This window comes from Danio rerio, chromosome 4, assembly GCF_049306965.1.
Source record: "Danio rerio strain Tuebingen ecotype United States chromosome 4, GRCz12tu, whole genome shotgun sequence".
NCBI lineage: Eukaryota > Metazoa > Chordata > Actinopteri > Cypriniformes > Danionidae > Danio > Danio rerio.
Window position 1 is genome coordinate 1,853,849 of NC_133179.1, and position 17,832 is coordinate 1,871,680.

The 17,832-nt window shown below is 35.9% G+C and overlaps 1 protein-coding gene across 8 annotated transcripts in view; it reads left to right on the top strand.

Moving 5' to 3' along the window:
- Positions 1-17,832, top strand: part of slc38a4 (solute carrier family 38 member 4) — a 50,796-nt gene that overhangs the window by 12,539 nt on the left and 20,425 nt on the right. For 4 of the 8 annotated variants that reach the window (XM_073945946.1, XM_017355001.4, XM_073945948.1 and 1 more), the window contains 8 exons: positions 9,294-9,441; positions 9,616-9,709; positions 10,244-10,359; positions 14,539-14,612; positions 15,288-15,380; positions 16,313-16,394; positions 17,371-17,453; positions 17,534-17,592. In XM_073945946.1, the coding sequence (XP_073802047.1) occupies positions 9,335-9,441; positions 9,616-9,709; positions 10,244-10,359; positions 14,539-14,612; positions 15,288-15,380; positions 16,313-16,394; positions 17,371-17,453; positions 17,534-17,592 (708 nt within the window). In that variant the 5' untranslated portion in view covers positions 9,294-9,334. Of the gene's footprint in view, positions 1-1,070; positions 1,132-9,293; positions 9,442-9,615; positions 9,710-10,243; positions 10,360-14,538; positions 14,613-15,287; positions 15,381-16,312; positions 16,395-17,370; positions 17,454-17,533; positions 17,593-17,832 lie in introns of those variants that run through there. The other 4 variants (XM_073945950.1, XM_017355003.4, NM_001005944.2 and 1 more) reach the window with 3 other exon arrangements.

Here is a 17,832-nt window from a genome sequence, read left to right on the forward strand (position 1 = left end):
AAGTTTGGATAGTGAGAAATGAACTTTCAATTGCGATAAAAACATAAAATAAAACATCAGAAACTGAAATAGTCAATTCTTACTTTAAGATAAAACTAAGTTTATATCCTGGATTTACAAGCTACAAACTTATTTTTGAGAAAAGTTTTGAGGAAAAAAAGTCTCAAATATCGTTTCAGCTTTAATATTTAATTGTGTGTTGGAAACCAGCATTCATATTGATCAGTGACCCCATCATGCGTGTCTGTATGAGTGTTTGCTGTAGCATACTCAGATCCGCGGCTGCTGGTTGGTGTAATAAAGATATCAGAAACCTAAAGAGTAATCTTTTGGTAGAATTGTGAATTAAAAAGTCATAATTATCTTTAAATGTTTTGTTTGTAAATTCAGAATCCTGTTAAGCAAGTTTTACTTTAATAAATGAAATGAATTTATATGTTACAGTTGCGACAAACAAAAGTCCAGATTAAAGAAAACAGCTTGAATTATGAGAAATGAACTTGCAAATTTAACAAAATAAAAACATCATAAACTGAAATAGTCATTGTAATTATCTTTAAATTGTTTTGTCTATAAACACAGAATTCTGTTAAAAAAATTCTACGTTAAGATAACTAAGAAACTACGTTTATATCCTGCATTTACGAGCTACAAATTTATTTTTGAGAAAAGTTTTGAGAAAATCTTAAACCTCAAATATCGTTTCAGCTTTTATATTTAATTGTGCGTCGGAAACAGGCTTTCATAGTGATCAGTGACCCCATCATGCGTGTCTGTATGAGTGTTTTCTGTAGCATATTCAGATCCGCGGCTGCTAGTTGGTGTCCGGGAGCCGTTTTTTTAATATCTGCGTCCAGCGACCCCAGATTTTTGCCCTAGTGCAAACACAAGTTGATGCAACCCGTCTCCTTATCTCCAACTCATTTCTGGAAGCCCGTGTGCCCATCAGTGACGCAGGTGGGAGGGGGGGAGAGGGGGTGGGGTTTAGCACTGGTGCCGGATAATTCAAGCATTCTGATTGGCTGATGTCGGCCCTCCCAATGCTCTTTAAATCTGCCAGTCACCTCCAGGGCTAAAAAGAAACTCATCAGAGTTCAGCAACTAGTGTTCAGCGTCAGTCCGGCTCTCATAGTGAGTAAAAACATGTTATTATTACATTTTAATGGGGTAACAGCTAGAGTAAATGTTTAAGAGTGTGTGCATTTGGTTGTTTGGTGATAGTGGATTATGGTGTACGCTCTCATAGTGAGTAAAAAACACATTATTATTATATTATAATGGGGTAACAGCTGAGAAAATGTCTAAGAGTGTGTGCATTTGGTTGTTTGGTGATAGTGCTTTATAGTCTAGACGCTCATAGTAAGTAAAAATCACATTATTATTATATTATAATGGGGTAACAGCTGAGAAAATGTTTAAGAGTGTGTGCATTTGGTTGTTTGGTGATAGTGCTTTATAGTCTAGACGCTCATAGTGAGTAAAAATCACATTATTATTATATTATAATGGGTTTACAGCTGAGAAGATTTATAAAGTGTGTAGATTTGGTTGTTTGGCGCTAGTGGTCTATATTGTAAGCCTTCATAGTGAGTAAAAACACATTATTACATTATAATGGAGTTCACAGCTAGACTGGTGCAAGAGGTTTATGGTGTAAGCATATATGTGTACTGTATGTGTGTGTGTGTGTGGTCTGTGTTAGTCCAAGCCAGCTTGTTGAAGAATGCTGGTTGAAGCACAAACACAGACATTCTCTTTGAAGAGCGAGTGTTTCTCGTCGTAAAACACTCCAGCTGCTTGGAGATTTTCACCACAGAGACTTGTCAACAGCAAAAAAAAAATTGCTGTAGAGGCTATTTTAGCTTTGAAATTGCTTGTTAATTTCACAATTGCTTAAAGAAACGGCTAAACACTGCACTAAACAGGCGACTTTGAAGCAGAAATAGTGAAATTACACACTGTGTAACTTGGATTGGTTAAAAAAAAAGAGATCAGAAAGATTTTAGTTGCACTTTTTGTTTAATTGTTTAATTTTTTTAAGGATTGCTAAAGGCTTGTGAAGATCTAGAAGAAATGCTTAATCATTATTATCTGATTAGTTCTCAGTGTAACTTAGATTGGTTAAAAAAGTCATTTAATAATGTGTTCGTTTAACTGTTTAACTGTTTCCGACTGCAATCTAAAAGCTTGTGAAGATCCAGAGGAAACGCTTGATTATTATCCGAATAGTTCTCCATTTAATGTCTTTATTTGTATTGTATTTTTCCAGTCATGCGTACTGTAGTAAAAGTCAGAGAGAGAGCCTCAAATAAACCCTAACTGTGCTGGTGTTAAAGGTGTGTTTTGGTCGTGTTTGGGTTTGTTTGAGGCTGCTTATCTCAGGTTAGTCTGGTTTTACGGGGTGGGAGTTTGTTCTGAAACGTTATGTTCCTAGAAGCCACAGCAACAGTGCAGAAAGTTCATTCATGCTAGCGTCGAGTTTTTGTCAGTTAGCCGATGGAAAAAATGAGGAATACGTTATATATCAATGGATATTCACTCAAAAAATTGTTCAAATACTTATTTAAAATGAGCTGAAACAACTCAATTCTAGAGTTTACTTGGGATAGCTTAATTGTTTAATGATTAATTCACTTAAATTTATAAAAACAATTAAGTTAACAAATCGATTTGTGTTGAGATAACATAAAGGAATTGTGTGGAACCCAGCATTATTACAGTCCACATATTCATGAAGCAATGGCTGTTTTTGATAACCCTGTAAAAGGTCCTTCATTAATTCCATTGTTTTTATTTCAGCTTGACGAACACGAAGCATCAGATTATTCATATCAGAAATGAAAAAGCTTCACATTGACTTACTCCAAACAGTCGAACTATGATTATAGAACTGACTAACTCTAATTTGTGATTGCATGAGCTGTATGTTGTAAGCAGCTATAGTTAAGATTTTTAAATATATATATATATATATATATATATTGGCAGAAGTGCTTTTTGATTATTATTGTTAATAATTGTCATTTAAACATTGATGTTTTAGGGATGCACCTAATTTTCAGCCACAGAAAATGGCATTTTGCTTTTTGGATAAAACCAGACAAAAAAACATGAACCTGAAAAAAAGGTTATCATTGTGCGCTCTGAATTTAGTTAGCTAAATTATTTGTAGTGCATGTGTGTGAGTGAGTGTGTATAGATGTTTCCCAGTGATGGGTTGCAGCTGGAAGGGCATGCACTGCGTAAAACATATGCTGGATAAGTGGGCGGTTCATTCCGCTGTGGCGACCCCTGATTAATAAAGGGACTAAGCCGAAATGAAAATGAATGAATGACAGTGCGGGCTGAATGGGCTTTCACACTGGACACAGAAATCGCTGTGCTATGAAGCTCATTTACTTTAATGATGCTGAAGCACAAGAACAGTGCACCGATGATTGTGCATACGTCATTTTTACCGTTCAAAATTCTACTTATGTTCATGTGTAAAAATAATGTGCAGACAGGACATTCTTTGTAGTATACTTGTTTCTGTTGTTAACAATAGTGCTGTCATGGCAATGCTGGTAAAATGAGTTTCGCCTCGTGAATGGTCAATAAAATTTTACTGCCAATAAAATGTGGTTATTTTATTGGTTGGTGTTATTTTAAGTAGTGTAATTTAATTTATTGCATTACATTTCAAAAGTCTTGCAAAATTACATTGTATTGTTCAATCAAATAATACATAACAATCATTACAAAGTGTTTTCAGTTTTGATTTTAGCCACTGAATTTTTCATTTATCTTCAGTATCCCTTGTTTTAGTGTTTTATATTGCTGTCGCCATTGTTTGAACTGAAACTCTTATGGTCCAAGAAGAAAGTTCTAGAAAACTTTCTCTAATGTTCACATTAGGTTGTGGAAACGGTATTTTTATGCAAACATTACTGCGAAATGTTCTCTCAATGTTCTAAACAAATAGTAACGTTAAAAAACATCAAAGGACATTCTTTTAGAATACTTCAGAGTTAAACATTCTAAACATGATGTATAATGGATTCAAGAACACAGACCAGATCACTTAAAGCGTGTGTGTCCACAGAATCGCGAGCGCTGTTCTGAAAACGGGTGTAGTAATGAGCAAACAAAGTATAAAGGCAGAACATTTCATAGATAAAATTTAGTTTTCTTGTGATTTTTGTATGTTATGAACTCTTGTGCTCCATATTATTGATGATAATACAGTCACTACTGCACTGACCATAAAGCAAGGTAGCACCAACTTGCACTATATTCTAGGCTTATGCTAGTTTTGTTGAATAAAATCAGCAAACAATGTAAATTAAATATGACAACAAGATGCTGTGGTGCTAGAAACGTACTATTATTGGCTAAGTGAAGTAACGGCTAGATTTTGAAGTAACTTATAAGAGTGTCTGATAACATAACAGTACCTGCGCCTCAATGTGCATACTGTCCATCCTAAATTATTGAATATTACTAATGTTATATACCATTCAGATCAGAAAAATGGATGTGAGACATAGGGATATCGATGGTTCACATGAGTCGTTCATAACAGAGATTCATTCACAAACGAATCGATCCCTTGACGCATTACTTCCAATAGGCAACAACAGCGAAGGCGACATCTAATGTAAATATCTATTTTCCGTTACAAGTTGAAAGTGTTTATCAGATTGTGTGTTGACAGTTGGGTGGTATTGTCCCCCCCCCCCCCTCCTCCACTGTGATTGGACAGCTAGTTCAAAAGTGACATTGATTGACGCTGCATATTTCAACTTGCAATGCTAAAAAAATGCTGAGGGATCAGTGCTGACCTTAAAAGTCAGAGTCATTGTCACGCTGCAGGTGCTTAAAAAGTGTGGCTCTACCATTGACAACAACAGAAAACAAATGCACAGCTCTAGAATAAACTCTTCTGTGGACTCACACATCACTTCAGAATGTTCTCTATATGTTTCTAAACAAACATCAAAGAACGTCTGTTCTAAACGAGCAGAACATTCCAAAAATGATGTTTAATTGATTTAAGAACAGAGACCAGATCACTATAAAAGTGTGCGTTTACCAAAAATGTGTTTTTGCAGCACAGTGTGTTTTATTTTTTCAGCGGGTTGCGAGAGTATTGCCGCTGTACCATTACAAGCTGAGAGTCTTTTTATTTGTTTGTTAGTCATATTATTTGTTGACAGTTGCGTGGTATCTGTCCTCTGTGATTGGACGGCTAGCTCAAAAGTGTTACGAATGATCGCTGCATTGTTATATTATATCACAATAATCAATATATCGACTTATTATGCAAAACTTGCAGATGACCTCAATCAGTTTGCCATTGCGATTATATATTTGCAAATTCACAAATAAGGTTATGGGCGACACGGTGGCTGAGTGGTTAGCACTGTCACAGCAAGAAGATTGCTGGTTCGAGTCCCAGCTGGGTCAGTTGGCATTTCGGTGTGGAGTTTGCATGTTCTCCGTGTGTTGGCGTCGGTTTCCTCTGGGTGTTCCGGTTTCCCCCACCAGTGTCAAAGTTTATAATTGGGCATTTACCTTATACGACATTCAATAGTATTTATAATAAGACATTTACCTTCTTAACATCAAATGATATAGTCTAAATACCCTTAAGAATAAGTATTTTAAAGTGCTTATATCTAATTGCATTATTATGCTGTTATATAATCTGTGGGCGGCACGGTGTCTATCTGCTGTGTCGCCTCACAGCAAGAAGATGACTGGTTTGGGCCCCGGCTGGGTGTGGAGTTTGCATGTTCTCCCCGTGTTCGTGTGGGCTTTCTCCGGTGCTCCCTTGCAAGTCCAAAAACATAAGTTCGAGGTGAATTGGGTAAGCTAAATTGTCTGTAGTGTATGTGTATATATCCTGGTCCTCCAGGTTTGGGGTTATAATACACCAACATGGTGCAGCTAAATATCAACTTCGATATAAACGGCCCTGGGAGTAATTGAAATCAAAATGGCAATATTATCTCAAGAGTATCGCAACAATTTCTGTGACAATATATCGCACAACAATAATTTTCTCATAGTAACAAGCCTACTTGCAATCGCTGACAAAAGATGTTGAGTGCTCAAAAATCACGGCGACACCATCGACAACAGAAAACAAACGTTTAGCTTGAGGAAAATACTGTCTGTGGACTCGCAGCCTCATGAAAACGTCACTTCGGAATGTTCTCTGAATGTTCTAAACATTTTTTAAAAACATCAAAGAACGTCATTTCTAAAAGGAACACATTCCAAAAATGATGTATTATAGAATCACTTTAAATCAATGTTTCATTAATGTTACCATAAATAACCTTCCTAGAACGTTCCCAGTGTAAAAGCGGTCTGGTGTGAGAATCCAGTAAATGTGTCGCACTTTTAGTCCTGTAGGCCAAAACGAGCGCTGTGGAAGATTTTCAGCTTTCCATGAGTCTATAGTTCAGTGGCCTCTCTGGCCGCGTTTATGAATCCTATCAATGAGGGCTTTGTGTGGGTGAAGTGGAGGATTGTGGGTAATTGGGTGTAAGAATGGTTTGGCGGTGTTTTGGCTTATAAACTGGCTCATCTAAGCCTTATGTAATGTTCTCTGTCTCTTTGGGGATGGTTATTGCTGGAAATTGCTGACCTGAGGCCAGTGCGTGTTGTGTGCTCATAACAGGTGTGTGTTTGAGCAGCTCTAAACGCTTCTGATTCCAGCGCTCATGCGTCACGGAGTGGATCAGACGCACAGATACATGAGTCCTCAACCCAAACATTCAACAAACAGCCTTTATGGAGAGCTGGAGCAAACCAGCAGCTCTCCACTGGAATAAATTGTGAATTGGGCAATGGTTGGTGACGTGATTGTGATGATAAAATCCGACAGTCACTTAAACTGAGTTAGTGGTTACAGATCTGAGACTGGAGGCTCAAAGCTCCAAGAACATGCAGTGAAGCGTGCTGTACGTTTGCTGAAGAAAGGGCTTTCTGTATGAGGATTAATCTTATTATTTGTCAGCCTTTTTTTTGGCTACTCTTACCTGATGAAGTTTAATTATTAACATAATAATCTTTAGATGTCTCATGTTAAAGCAAAACAAGCGTGCTTAAACATCAAAAGAAAATGTGTATTACACATTGTTGTTATTTATTTATTTATATTATGTATTGTTATTATTTGAAATAAAAAATATTAAAATATTTAGCTGAAAAAAAACTAATCTAAACTAACAAAATCTTACTGTTGTAATTTAAAGTCGGGTCGAATATGGACAAAGCCAACTGTTGGGTTAAAAACTGCAATGTACATTTAATAGAACATTTTTTTTTTATCCAACATTGTGTTTGACCATATTTAACCCAATGTTGGTTTGCAACAACCCAGCATTTATTAAAGTGGGTATTTAAAAAAAAGATGTATTGCATTTAATATAGAAATGATATGCAAAGAAATTTAATTAATAATAAAAAACAGATGATTAAGAATTATTTTTTTGTTGTTGAATGATATACTGCAGAAGCCAACTGTTGGGTTAAAAACTTCAATGCTTATTTAATAGAAAAAGAATTGTATCCAACATTGGGTTTGACTATACTTAACCCAATGTTGGGTTGCAACAACCCAGAATTTTGAATGTAGATATAATGTAGAATTTATAATGCATGTAGAAAAAATGATTTATTACATCTAAACTAGAATTTATATGTCAAGAAATGTATTTAAATAATAATTTTTTTATTTATTTATATATATATATATATATATATATATATATATATATATATATATTTTTTTTTTTTTTTTACGATTAAGGATAAACATTTTTGGTTAAATGATATGCAATAGCTCAGTTAAACTGTAAAGATGTTTTATATGGGTATTTATATATAGTGCACATGTTCACAGGTTAAACTTGTAAATAAATATGACTGTTACTTGATGCATTTTTAACCACCATTTCAATGTACTTTTTTGTTTTCGTTTAGTTCATAAAATGTCTAAAAGCATGGCTTAATTTGTGGATCTTTGGAATTGGAGGATGTTTTCCACAAGTTCTGTGGTGCTGCATTGCTGATCTGTGTTCATTGATCACTGCTGAAACGCATGTTGGAAATCAAAAGCAGTCCTTGGGCACAGAACCAACAAAACGTCAATAATTATATCTTTTAAACATTTATCTTTGTTTGATTTTTTCCGGACAAACTTCAAATGACTTAATAAGATGAACCCAGAAACACTGTTATATAATATCATATCAGTTCATTTAAGGAATCGCTTACAGAATTTATTATTATTATTATTATTTTTGCTGAAAACTAAACAAAGAACCACCTGACAATTATTATTTCACAACAACCCAGTGAATTACATACTTAAAAAATGTGTTTCACTAATTATATTTTAAATAAAGTGGGTTTTAAATGTTTTTATTACACTAAATATATATATATATATATATATATATATATATATATATATATATATATATATATATATATATATATATTGCTAAAAAAAATTGTGAATAACCATTACAAATTTTTAAATAGCCATATAAACCTTACTAGCTTATGATAATCCAGTGAATTAAATATTTTATAGGTGCTTTATTATTTAGATTTTGAGTAAAACGGGCTTTATATCATGAAACTAAACCTATTTGTTAGATTTTTTTTTTTGCTGGAAAAATATAATAAAAATAAAATAACCATGTGGCAATGCTTACTTTAAGATTCACAATAATTAAATACTTAAAATGTGCTTCATTATTTAGATTTTAATAAATAAAACATGTTATGAATCTTAAAATATTTGTCTTGGGGTTTCTTTGCTGGAAAAAAATAAGTATAATAAATGTCAAATAACCATGTTGCAATGCTTATTTCAAGATACTGCAGTAAATTAAACACTAAAAATGTGCTTCATTAGTTAGATATTAAAATAAAACCGGCATAAAGTATAAGCATAGTATATTTATTTTTACATTTGAACTCAACCTTGAAATTGGTGGAATAAAACAACAGGATATCGTTTACCATGGTAAAACTGGAAGAGGTCAGATTTGTTTTGTGTTTTGAGTTTATATTGATTCGTTTATCACCACAAGTTCAGACGTTCAGTCAATACCTTTGGCTCCAACTCTTGTTGTGCTGAACAGGATCAAGGTCGCTGCTCATAAACACAAGTAGTTAACCTGCCACAATGTAGACGCATTTACATTTACAAAAAAGTCTTAATGTATACATGAAGAATCTCCTTTTATTATTGATTCCAAACTAATAATCTGTGGTTTCGTTTCCAGTAGTTTTCCCCGAGGCATAACCCGAATAAACAGCTGTAAAGATGGAGCGAATGGAGCTGAAGAAAGTGAGCGCAGAGATGGAGGATGAGAGCAGTGTGGACGACAGCTACAGAGAGAACATGGACTCTGAAAAGGCCACAATCAACAGGTCAGAGTCTTTGCACTGTGTGTTTAACCCTGAAGCTGTCTGATACACACACACACACACACAGAACACTGTGACACAGGAATCAGGAGTGTATCTTTAACAGCAAACTAATGTGAGTGTAAAATAACGTGTGTGTGTGTGTGTGTGTGTGTTTGTGTGTGTTGTGCTTTACAGCCAGTTCCTGGATGAAGATGATGCAGAGAGTCAGAAGTTTCTCACCAATGGCTTGATGAAGAAGAAGAAATATGAGGAATATAATGAAGAATATGTAAGACTTTACTTCTGAAACACATTCATTATGTTCATGACACCCCTCACTCCACCATACCTGATTCTGATTGCTCAATAATGACATTATAATGTATGCTATTCATTGTTTATATATTTCTCAGGTGCTGATCTTTTTATAAACACATTTTTAAGCATACATTTAATAACTAATTTCTAATGTGATGACAGTGCATGATATTTTACTAGCTATTCTGCAAGATACTAGTATTCAGCTGAAAGTGACTTTTAAAGGCTTAACTAGGTCCATCTTTTTGCATGGTTTACACTTAATTAAAGAGCTAGTAAATGATTACAGCTCAGATTAATGTTTTGTGTCTAATAGTTTTTTGTAATAATCAGTATAATGCACATCCAGTCGGTTGTTATCACAGAATAAACCCTTCAGTCCTACATAACAGCCCATGATAAACCTGTCAGGCTTTATTCCTCTAGATCAGCTGTCTGCATGTGCATTATTCCTTGCTTTTGCTCTAGTTCCTTCACTGATGAAGCGTCTCTTTTGTTCTCGCAGCACCCAGGTCATGCTTCCTTTGGCATGTCTGTCTTTAACCTCAGTAACGCCATCATGGGCAGTGGGATCCTGGGCCTGTCCTTCGCCATGGCCAACACCGGCATCATCCTGTTTGTGTGAGTGTTTGCCAACATTTCCCACATTACTAGAGCTCATCTGCATGAGTTCAGCCAGTCATAACACAGATCCTGGAATGCAGATACCAGAACGACCGCATTTGGAGTGTCATTTCTGATCTGTCTATCTGCTTCTTTCTATTTATCTACATCTATCGTAGTTATTTTGTGCTTTTTTATTATTTTAGGACAAGTGTAAAGTGATTAAGTAAAATTGCAACACTGGCAACAAAAAGAAATCACACATACATTATCTGTCTAACTACCTGTCTGTCTGTCTGTCCATCTGTCTGTCTATCTAACTACCTGTCTGCCTGTCAAACTACCTGTCTGTCTGTCTGTCTATCTACCTGTCTGTCCGTCTGTCTATCTATCTGTCTGTCTATCTAACTACCTGTCTGTCTTTTCTATCTAACTACCTGTCTGTCGATCTGTCTATCTACCTATCTGTCTGTCTGTCTAACTACCTGTCTCTCCGTCTGTCTATCTATCAGTCTGTCTATCTAACTACCTGTCTGTCTGTCTGTCTATCTATCTACCTGTCTGCCTGTCTGTCTGTCTGTCTAACTACCTGCCTGTCCGTCTTTTCTATCTAACTACCTGTCTGTCTGTCTGTCTATCTGTCTGTCTGTCTGTCTGTCTAACTACCTGTCTGTCCGTCTGTCTATCTATCTACCTGTCTGTCCGTCTGTTTGTCTAACTACCTGTCTTTCTGTCTGTCTGTCTGTCTATCTATCTATCTATCTACCTGCCTGTCTGTCTGTCTAACTACCTGCCTGTCCATCTTTTCTATCTAACTACCTGTCTGTCTGTCTGTCTTTCTGTTTGTCTGTCTGTCTATCTATCTACCTGTCTGTCTGTCTGTCTGTTTGTCTGTCTGTCTAACTACCTGTCTGTCCGTCTGTCTATCTATCTACCTGTCTGTCCGTCTGTCTGTCTGTCTGTCTGTCTGTCTAACTACCTGTCTGTCTGTCTGTCTGTCCATCTGTCTAACTACCTGTCTGTCTGTCTATCTAACTACCTGTCTGTCTGTCTGTTTGTCTGTCTGTCTGTCTGTCTGTCCATCTGTCTAACTACCTGTCTGTCTGTCTGTCTGTCTGTCCGTCTATTTAACTACCTGTCTGTCTGTCTGTCTATCTCGTGTGTGTGATTTAGAATAATAGCATTTTAATATATTATTTTTTTACTGCTTATGTATTCTCAGATTAAATCAAATATTATATCTCACCCTAACCTATGGACTTTATTAATATAACATTAATATTATAATATTCTACAATTTTTTAAATAATAATTAAAGTAAGATTAATATAATAATATATAATTATAATTTAATGGTAAATATAAATAAATAATTTAAAAATTCATTAATTAATTTATTCATTCATTTTCCTTCAGCTTAATCCCTTGTTCATCGCCACAGCGGAGTGAACCGCCATTCAATATAACTATATTTAATAAATATTGTAAATCAAAAATGTTGCTCTTTGCAATAATGATCCATTAGTTAATGTTAGTTTAATGTGTTTACTAACATCAACAAAGAATGAACAATACATGTAGAGCATTTCTTTATAATTATATTAATAATAGAAAACATTTACTAATGCATTATTAAAATACAAATTATTAACATTAAGTTATGCAGTGTGAGTTAACAATAACTAACAATGAATGACTTTATTTTCATGAACTAACATAAAGAAAATGTGTAATAAATACAGTATTGTTCATTTTTGTACATTAGTACATACATTAACTAACATTAAATAATGTGTTGATGGCATTAAATGATGAATCTACATAAGTAAGTGTCTGTAATAGTTTTAAAGGAGAGTACTGACGTGTGCAGTGAATGCAGAACTTCCAGAAAGCCCTTGAGACACTGTTATCAGGGAATGCAGAGCAGACGCCGGTGTGTCAGGGACTGCAGGACATGCTCAACTGCACATAACACTAATCAACTGTGTACGCCTATATTTAGCCCTGTGTCAGCCATTTACTGAGGGGTTAAAACATATGTGTGTGTGTGTGTGTGTGTGTGTTTGATCCACTTGATCATTTCTGGGGACAGATATGAACCCAAAAGGGACCAAAAACATTAATATTTTCAAAAACGTCTCTTTGGGGACACTCTTATGTGTAAATGTGTGTTTGTTGTTGTTGAGAGTGATAGCTGTAGGTTATGAAATATATAACTATCTCTATATAAAGACAATAGAAGACTGTTTAGTGTTCATGTTTAGAGAGTTAAGTAATGGGAGTGTGTGTGTGTGTGTACAGTATGTGTTTGTGTGTGTGTGCAGTATGTCTGTCTTTGTGTCTGTTTATTTGTGTGTCTCTGTCTCTGTGGTGTGTGTGTCTGCTTCTGTGTGAAAGTGAGTCTAAATGTGTGTATGTGAGTGTCTGTGTGCTTATATGTGTGTGTTTGTGACTGTGTATATATGTGTCTGACGTGTTTGTGTGTGTGTGTACAGTTTGTCTGTTTCTATGTACTGTGTGTAATTTGTGTGTCTGTGTTTCTGTTCATGTGTGAATGTCAGTGTCTGCATGCATTTCCGTGTGTGTGTGTGTCTTTTTCTGCATGCGTGTGTGTGACTGACAGCAGTCAGCTGTGTTCGGCTGCAGCTCCACTGTCCGCCATCGCAGGAGGAATGACACACACACACACACACACCTACAGCACCAAGCGTCACCTGAGGGGTGTTCAGGCCAGCGTGTCTCCTTCATTCTCCAGTGAGGGTGTCAGATGGTTATTTCTGGTCTGTGCGCTGCAGGAGGCTGGTGTCCGATGACCCAACCACCATTAACCCATTTTCTCCATGCATCATTCTGTCATTTAGTCCGTCTCTGCAGCTGAAACTCGCTCAGACGCAGCAGGGGCTTATGGGTAGTAAGGGTGAGCCGTAGCTGGTTTGTCCCTGTTGATCCAGACCGGGTCATAAATGTGCTGAAACCTGAAAAACCTGGTGCTCACCAGAGCAACACATGTGCTGACTATTATCACCAGCAGAGGGGGCTGTCAGCACTCTAGGCTTTTTCAACCGTACTATAGTAAAGTGTATTTTACTTCAGTTTATTTACATTTATTTTTGTTTATTCATGTTTATATGCTTATTTAATACTCATTGTAAATAAATGAACTCATTTACTGTAGTATTAACTATAGTGAACTCATAAACTGTAAAACTGTAGTATATTTCAGTTTTACTACAGTAAACTATGCTGTATTGTAGTATAATATACCCTATAGTTGTAGAAAACTGTAGTATTGGTATGACTACATTATTGGGCAGGGTTTACATCCACTGTGCAAAAAACTTATGCTGGATAAGTTGGCGGTTCATTCCGCTGTGGCGACCCCTGATGAATAAAGGGACTAAGCTGAAGGACAATGAATATATGAATATTTCATGTGAAAAACCTGGTCATTCTGGAAGCATTAGCATTGTTAACACACACACACACACACACACACACACACACACACACACACAGAAGCACACACACTTTTGTTTTTGTGAAAAGTGGGTACAAAACAACAATCACAGAAGACAGTGTGCAGCTTTACTCTCTGATTAAACTCATCCAGTGTGATTTATAAGCTTTCGGAGAAATGAGGACGTCACCAATGTCCTCATATTTCGAGAGGGGTCTGGCTGCAGACTCAATCTGAGCTGCATCCAATGCTTTTTAATGAGCTCACCTAACCCCACCCCTAACCCTACCCATCACAGTGATGTCACTTGCTTCATTGAGTGCATTGAGTCTGACATTGCATAGCTGAGTGATGCAATCTCAGCTTGCATCATAAAGGCTGCATTCCGATACTATTTCACCTTCTTTTTGTAATACCTGTGTCATACCATTGTCATTATACAGATTTGTATCCTGATATGTCACAAAAACACGTACACACACACACACACACACACACACACACACTTCTATATATTTGTAAATGGCCTCTGCATTTAAAAAACTGCTTCAAAAATGAACCTCACCCCATGTTGCTTAACAGGGAATATTAGACGATACAAAATAAAGTCTTTCAGAAATAAATAAATAACATGACATTTTATACATATGTATTATTTTATGCTTATATTTTTGAGTACATTAATCGTTCACTATCAGCATGTGAACCCATTTATCAAAGTTTCTCTCTTGTTTTCCCAGAATCCTCCTGCTGGGAGTCGCTATCCTCTCGCTATACTCTGTTCATCTCTTATTAGTGACGGCCAAAGAAGGAGGTGAGTTTGTCCACAGATCACACACACACACACACACACACACACACACACACACACACACACACACACACACACACACACACATATATACACAGCTGAAGTCAGAATCATTAGCCACCCTTTGAATTATTATTATTTTTTTTTTTATATTTCCCAAATGATGTTGAACAGAGCAAGGAAATTTTCACAGTATGTCTGATAATATTTTTTATTCTGAAGAAAGTCTTATTTGTATTATTTTTGGCTAGAATAAAAGCAGTTTTTAATTTATTAAACACCATTTTAAGGTCAATATTATTAGCCCCTTTAAGCTATATATTTTTTTCGATAGTCTACAGAACCAACCACTGTTATACAATAACCTGCCTAGTTAACCTAATTAACCTAGTTAAGCCTTTAAATGTCACTTTAAGCTGTATAGAAGTGCCTTGACGTATATCTAGTCTAATATTATTTACTGTCATCATGGCAAAGATAAAACAGATCAGTTATTAGAAATGAGTTATTAACACTTTTATGTTTAGAAATGTGCTGAAAAAATCTGCTCCATTAAACAGAAATTGGGGAAAACATAAACAAGGGAGCTAATAATTCAGGGTGGCTTTTAATTCTTACTTCAGCTGTATATATATTAATATCAAACATATTAATAATCGATATGTTCTCTCACTACAGGCTCGCTGATCTACGAGAAGCTTGGAGAAAGAGCGTTTGGATGGCCTGGAAAAATGGCAGCTTTCGGGTCTATAACTCTGCAGAACATAGGAGGTAAATAATTTAGCTTTTTTTTAGCATGAGTGATGTTATGTGATGAGGAATTTTCCTTATTTTAAAGTATTTCCCGAGTGATGTTTAATAGAGCAGCAGATTTTTCTTCTGGGTTTATTATTTATTTATTAGCTCCCTTTAATGTTTGGGAATTGTCTCCAGAACAAACTTCTGTTGTCCAGTGACTTGCCTAGTTAACCTAATAAACATAGTTAAGCCTTTAAATGAGGTTTATTTATGAACTCATTTCGAGAGGAGCACGCGCACGCCCTTATGATTGATAGCAGCTGATCCTCATTAGCTAACGCATGATTCACCAATCAGACGATTCCTAAATCACTGTAAATAACCAGAGTATCTTACATTAGCCATCTTCATCTTGAAGACTCCTCCCTTTCACCCCTACTCCTCCCATTTCCTTGTCAGAGCAGCACGGAGGCCCAATGGTTAGCATCATTCCCTCACAGCAAGAATGTCACTGGCTCAGATCTTACCTGGCCAAATCAGCATTTCTGTGTGGAGTTTGCATGTTCTCCCCATGTTCGCGTGGGTTTTCCAATTGACAACATAGACAAGCGTTGAATCCAGTATTCACACTCTATAGCATTCATAATCTGCATCTACTATTATCAAGCAGGGGAGTTCTCGAGACCTACCTGAGCTCAAACTCCCCTCTCGCCCTGCAACAGGGGGGAGCCCCGGGCTCGAGGATCTCACAAGCTCAGGGCTCTCCCCCGGGACAGCATGCCAAACAGGCTTTACAATCAATTATCAGCTAAGGGCGAACTATTGAAATGTCACTGAATACTACTATCTTGCAAAATATCTAGTCAAATATGTGCTGTCATCATGGAAAATTAATATTAAATTTTATTTACTAATAAAAAAAATTGTGTGAATAATTGTGTTTACTTTGTTTCGTTTGTCTTCAGCCATGTCCAGCTACCTTTTCATAGTCAAATATGAGCTGCCGGAGGTGATACGAGCTTTCCTCGGACTGGAGGAGAGTTCTGGGTAATGAGTGTTTATGATTATTCAGATTTACCAAGTCCTAATTATACAATTGAGTAATGTTTTGTCTGTGTTTGTGTGTGCAGTTAATGGTATCTGAATGGGAATTGTGTGGTGGTGTAATTACTGTAGTATACTTTAGTTTTACTACATTAAGCTGTGGTGTATTGTAGTATAATCCACCCTATAGTTGTAGTAAACTAGAGTATTGCATCACTTGTTTATATTAATAAGGTTGATGTGTTACCATAGCAACTATAGAAATACCACAACAGATCAATCACTATAGTTGATGTGTTACCGTAGGAACTGTAGAAAGTCCACAACAGATCAATTACTATAGTTGTTGTGTTACCATAGCAACTGTAGAATCACCACAACAGATCAATCACTATAGTTGATATGTTACCGTAGCAACTGTAGAAAGTCCACAACAGATCAATTACTATAGTTGAGGAGTTACCATAGCAACTGTAGAATCACCACAACAGACCAAATACTATAGTTGAGGAGTTACCATAGCAACTGTAGAATCACCACGACAGACCAAATACTATAGTCAATGTGTTACAGTAGCAACTGTAGAATTACCACAAAAGATCAATTACTATAGTTGATGTGTTACCGTAGCAACTGTAGAAAGTCCACAATAGATCAAGTACAATAGTCAATGTGTTACCATAGCAAGTGTAGAATCAGCAAAAGATCAGTTACTATGGTCGATGTGTTACAGTATCAACTGTTGAATCACCACAACAGATCAATCACTATAGTTGATGTGTTACAGTAGCAACTGTAGAATCACCACAATAGTACTTTACTATAGTATAGATAAAATATTACTACAGTATTTTTCAGCAATTGTGAGATTGCTTGAACTGTGCGAGAGTTCTGGGTAATGAGTGTTTATGATTAGTGGGATTAATCAAGTCCTAATTATACAGTGTGATGTTCTGATCATTTGTCTGTGTGTGTGCAGTGAATGGTATCTGAATGGGAATTATGTGGTGGTGCTGGTGTCCATCGGCATCATTTTACCTCTATCTCTGCTGAAAAACCTGGGTGAGTCCTGCGTTAGAGCAACAGAGAAAGTTTGTGAGGGTGTTTGTGATGTGTCTCTGAATGTTTGCCGTGTCCTACAGGGTATCTGGGCTACACCAGCGGCTTCTCTCTCTCCTGTATGGTCTTCTTCCTGGGAGTGGTACGTTTACTGATGCTGATTCACTTTATTTGCTTCGCTTTTAGTTCTTAAATGCCCTACTACGTGTTTTAAATTTTCTTTTATGTTATTCAGAATTTTTTTAATTATTTTAATCATGAACTGATTTTTTATTTGATGTGTGAGATAATAAAATAAACTAAAATATAGTTTTTATTCATAATTTTTTTAAATTTTAAAAATAATTTTCCAACTAGTATAGTAATGAAACAGCTTGTCTTT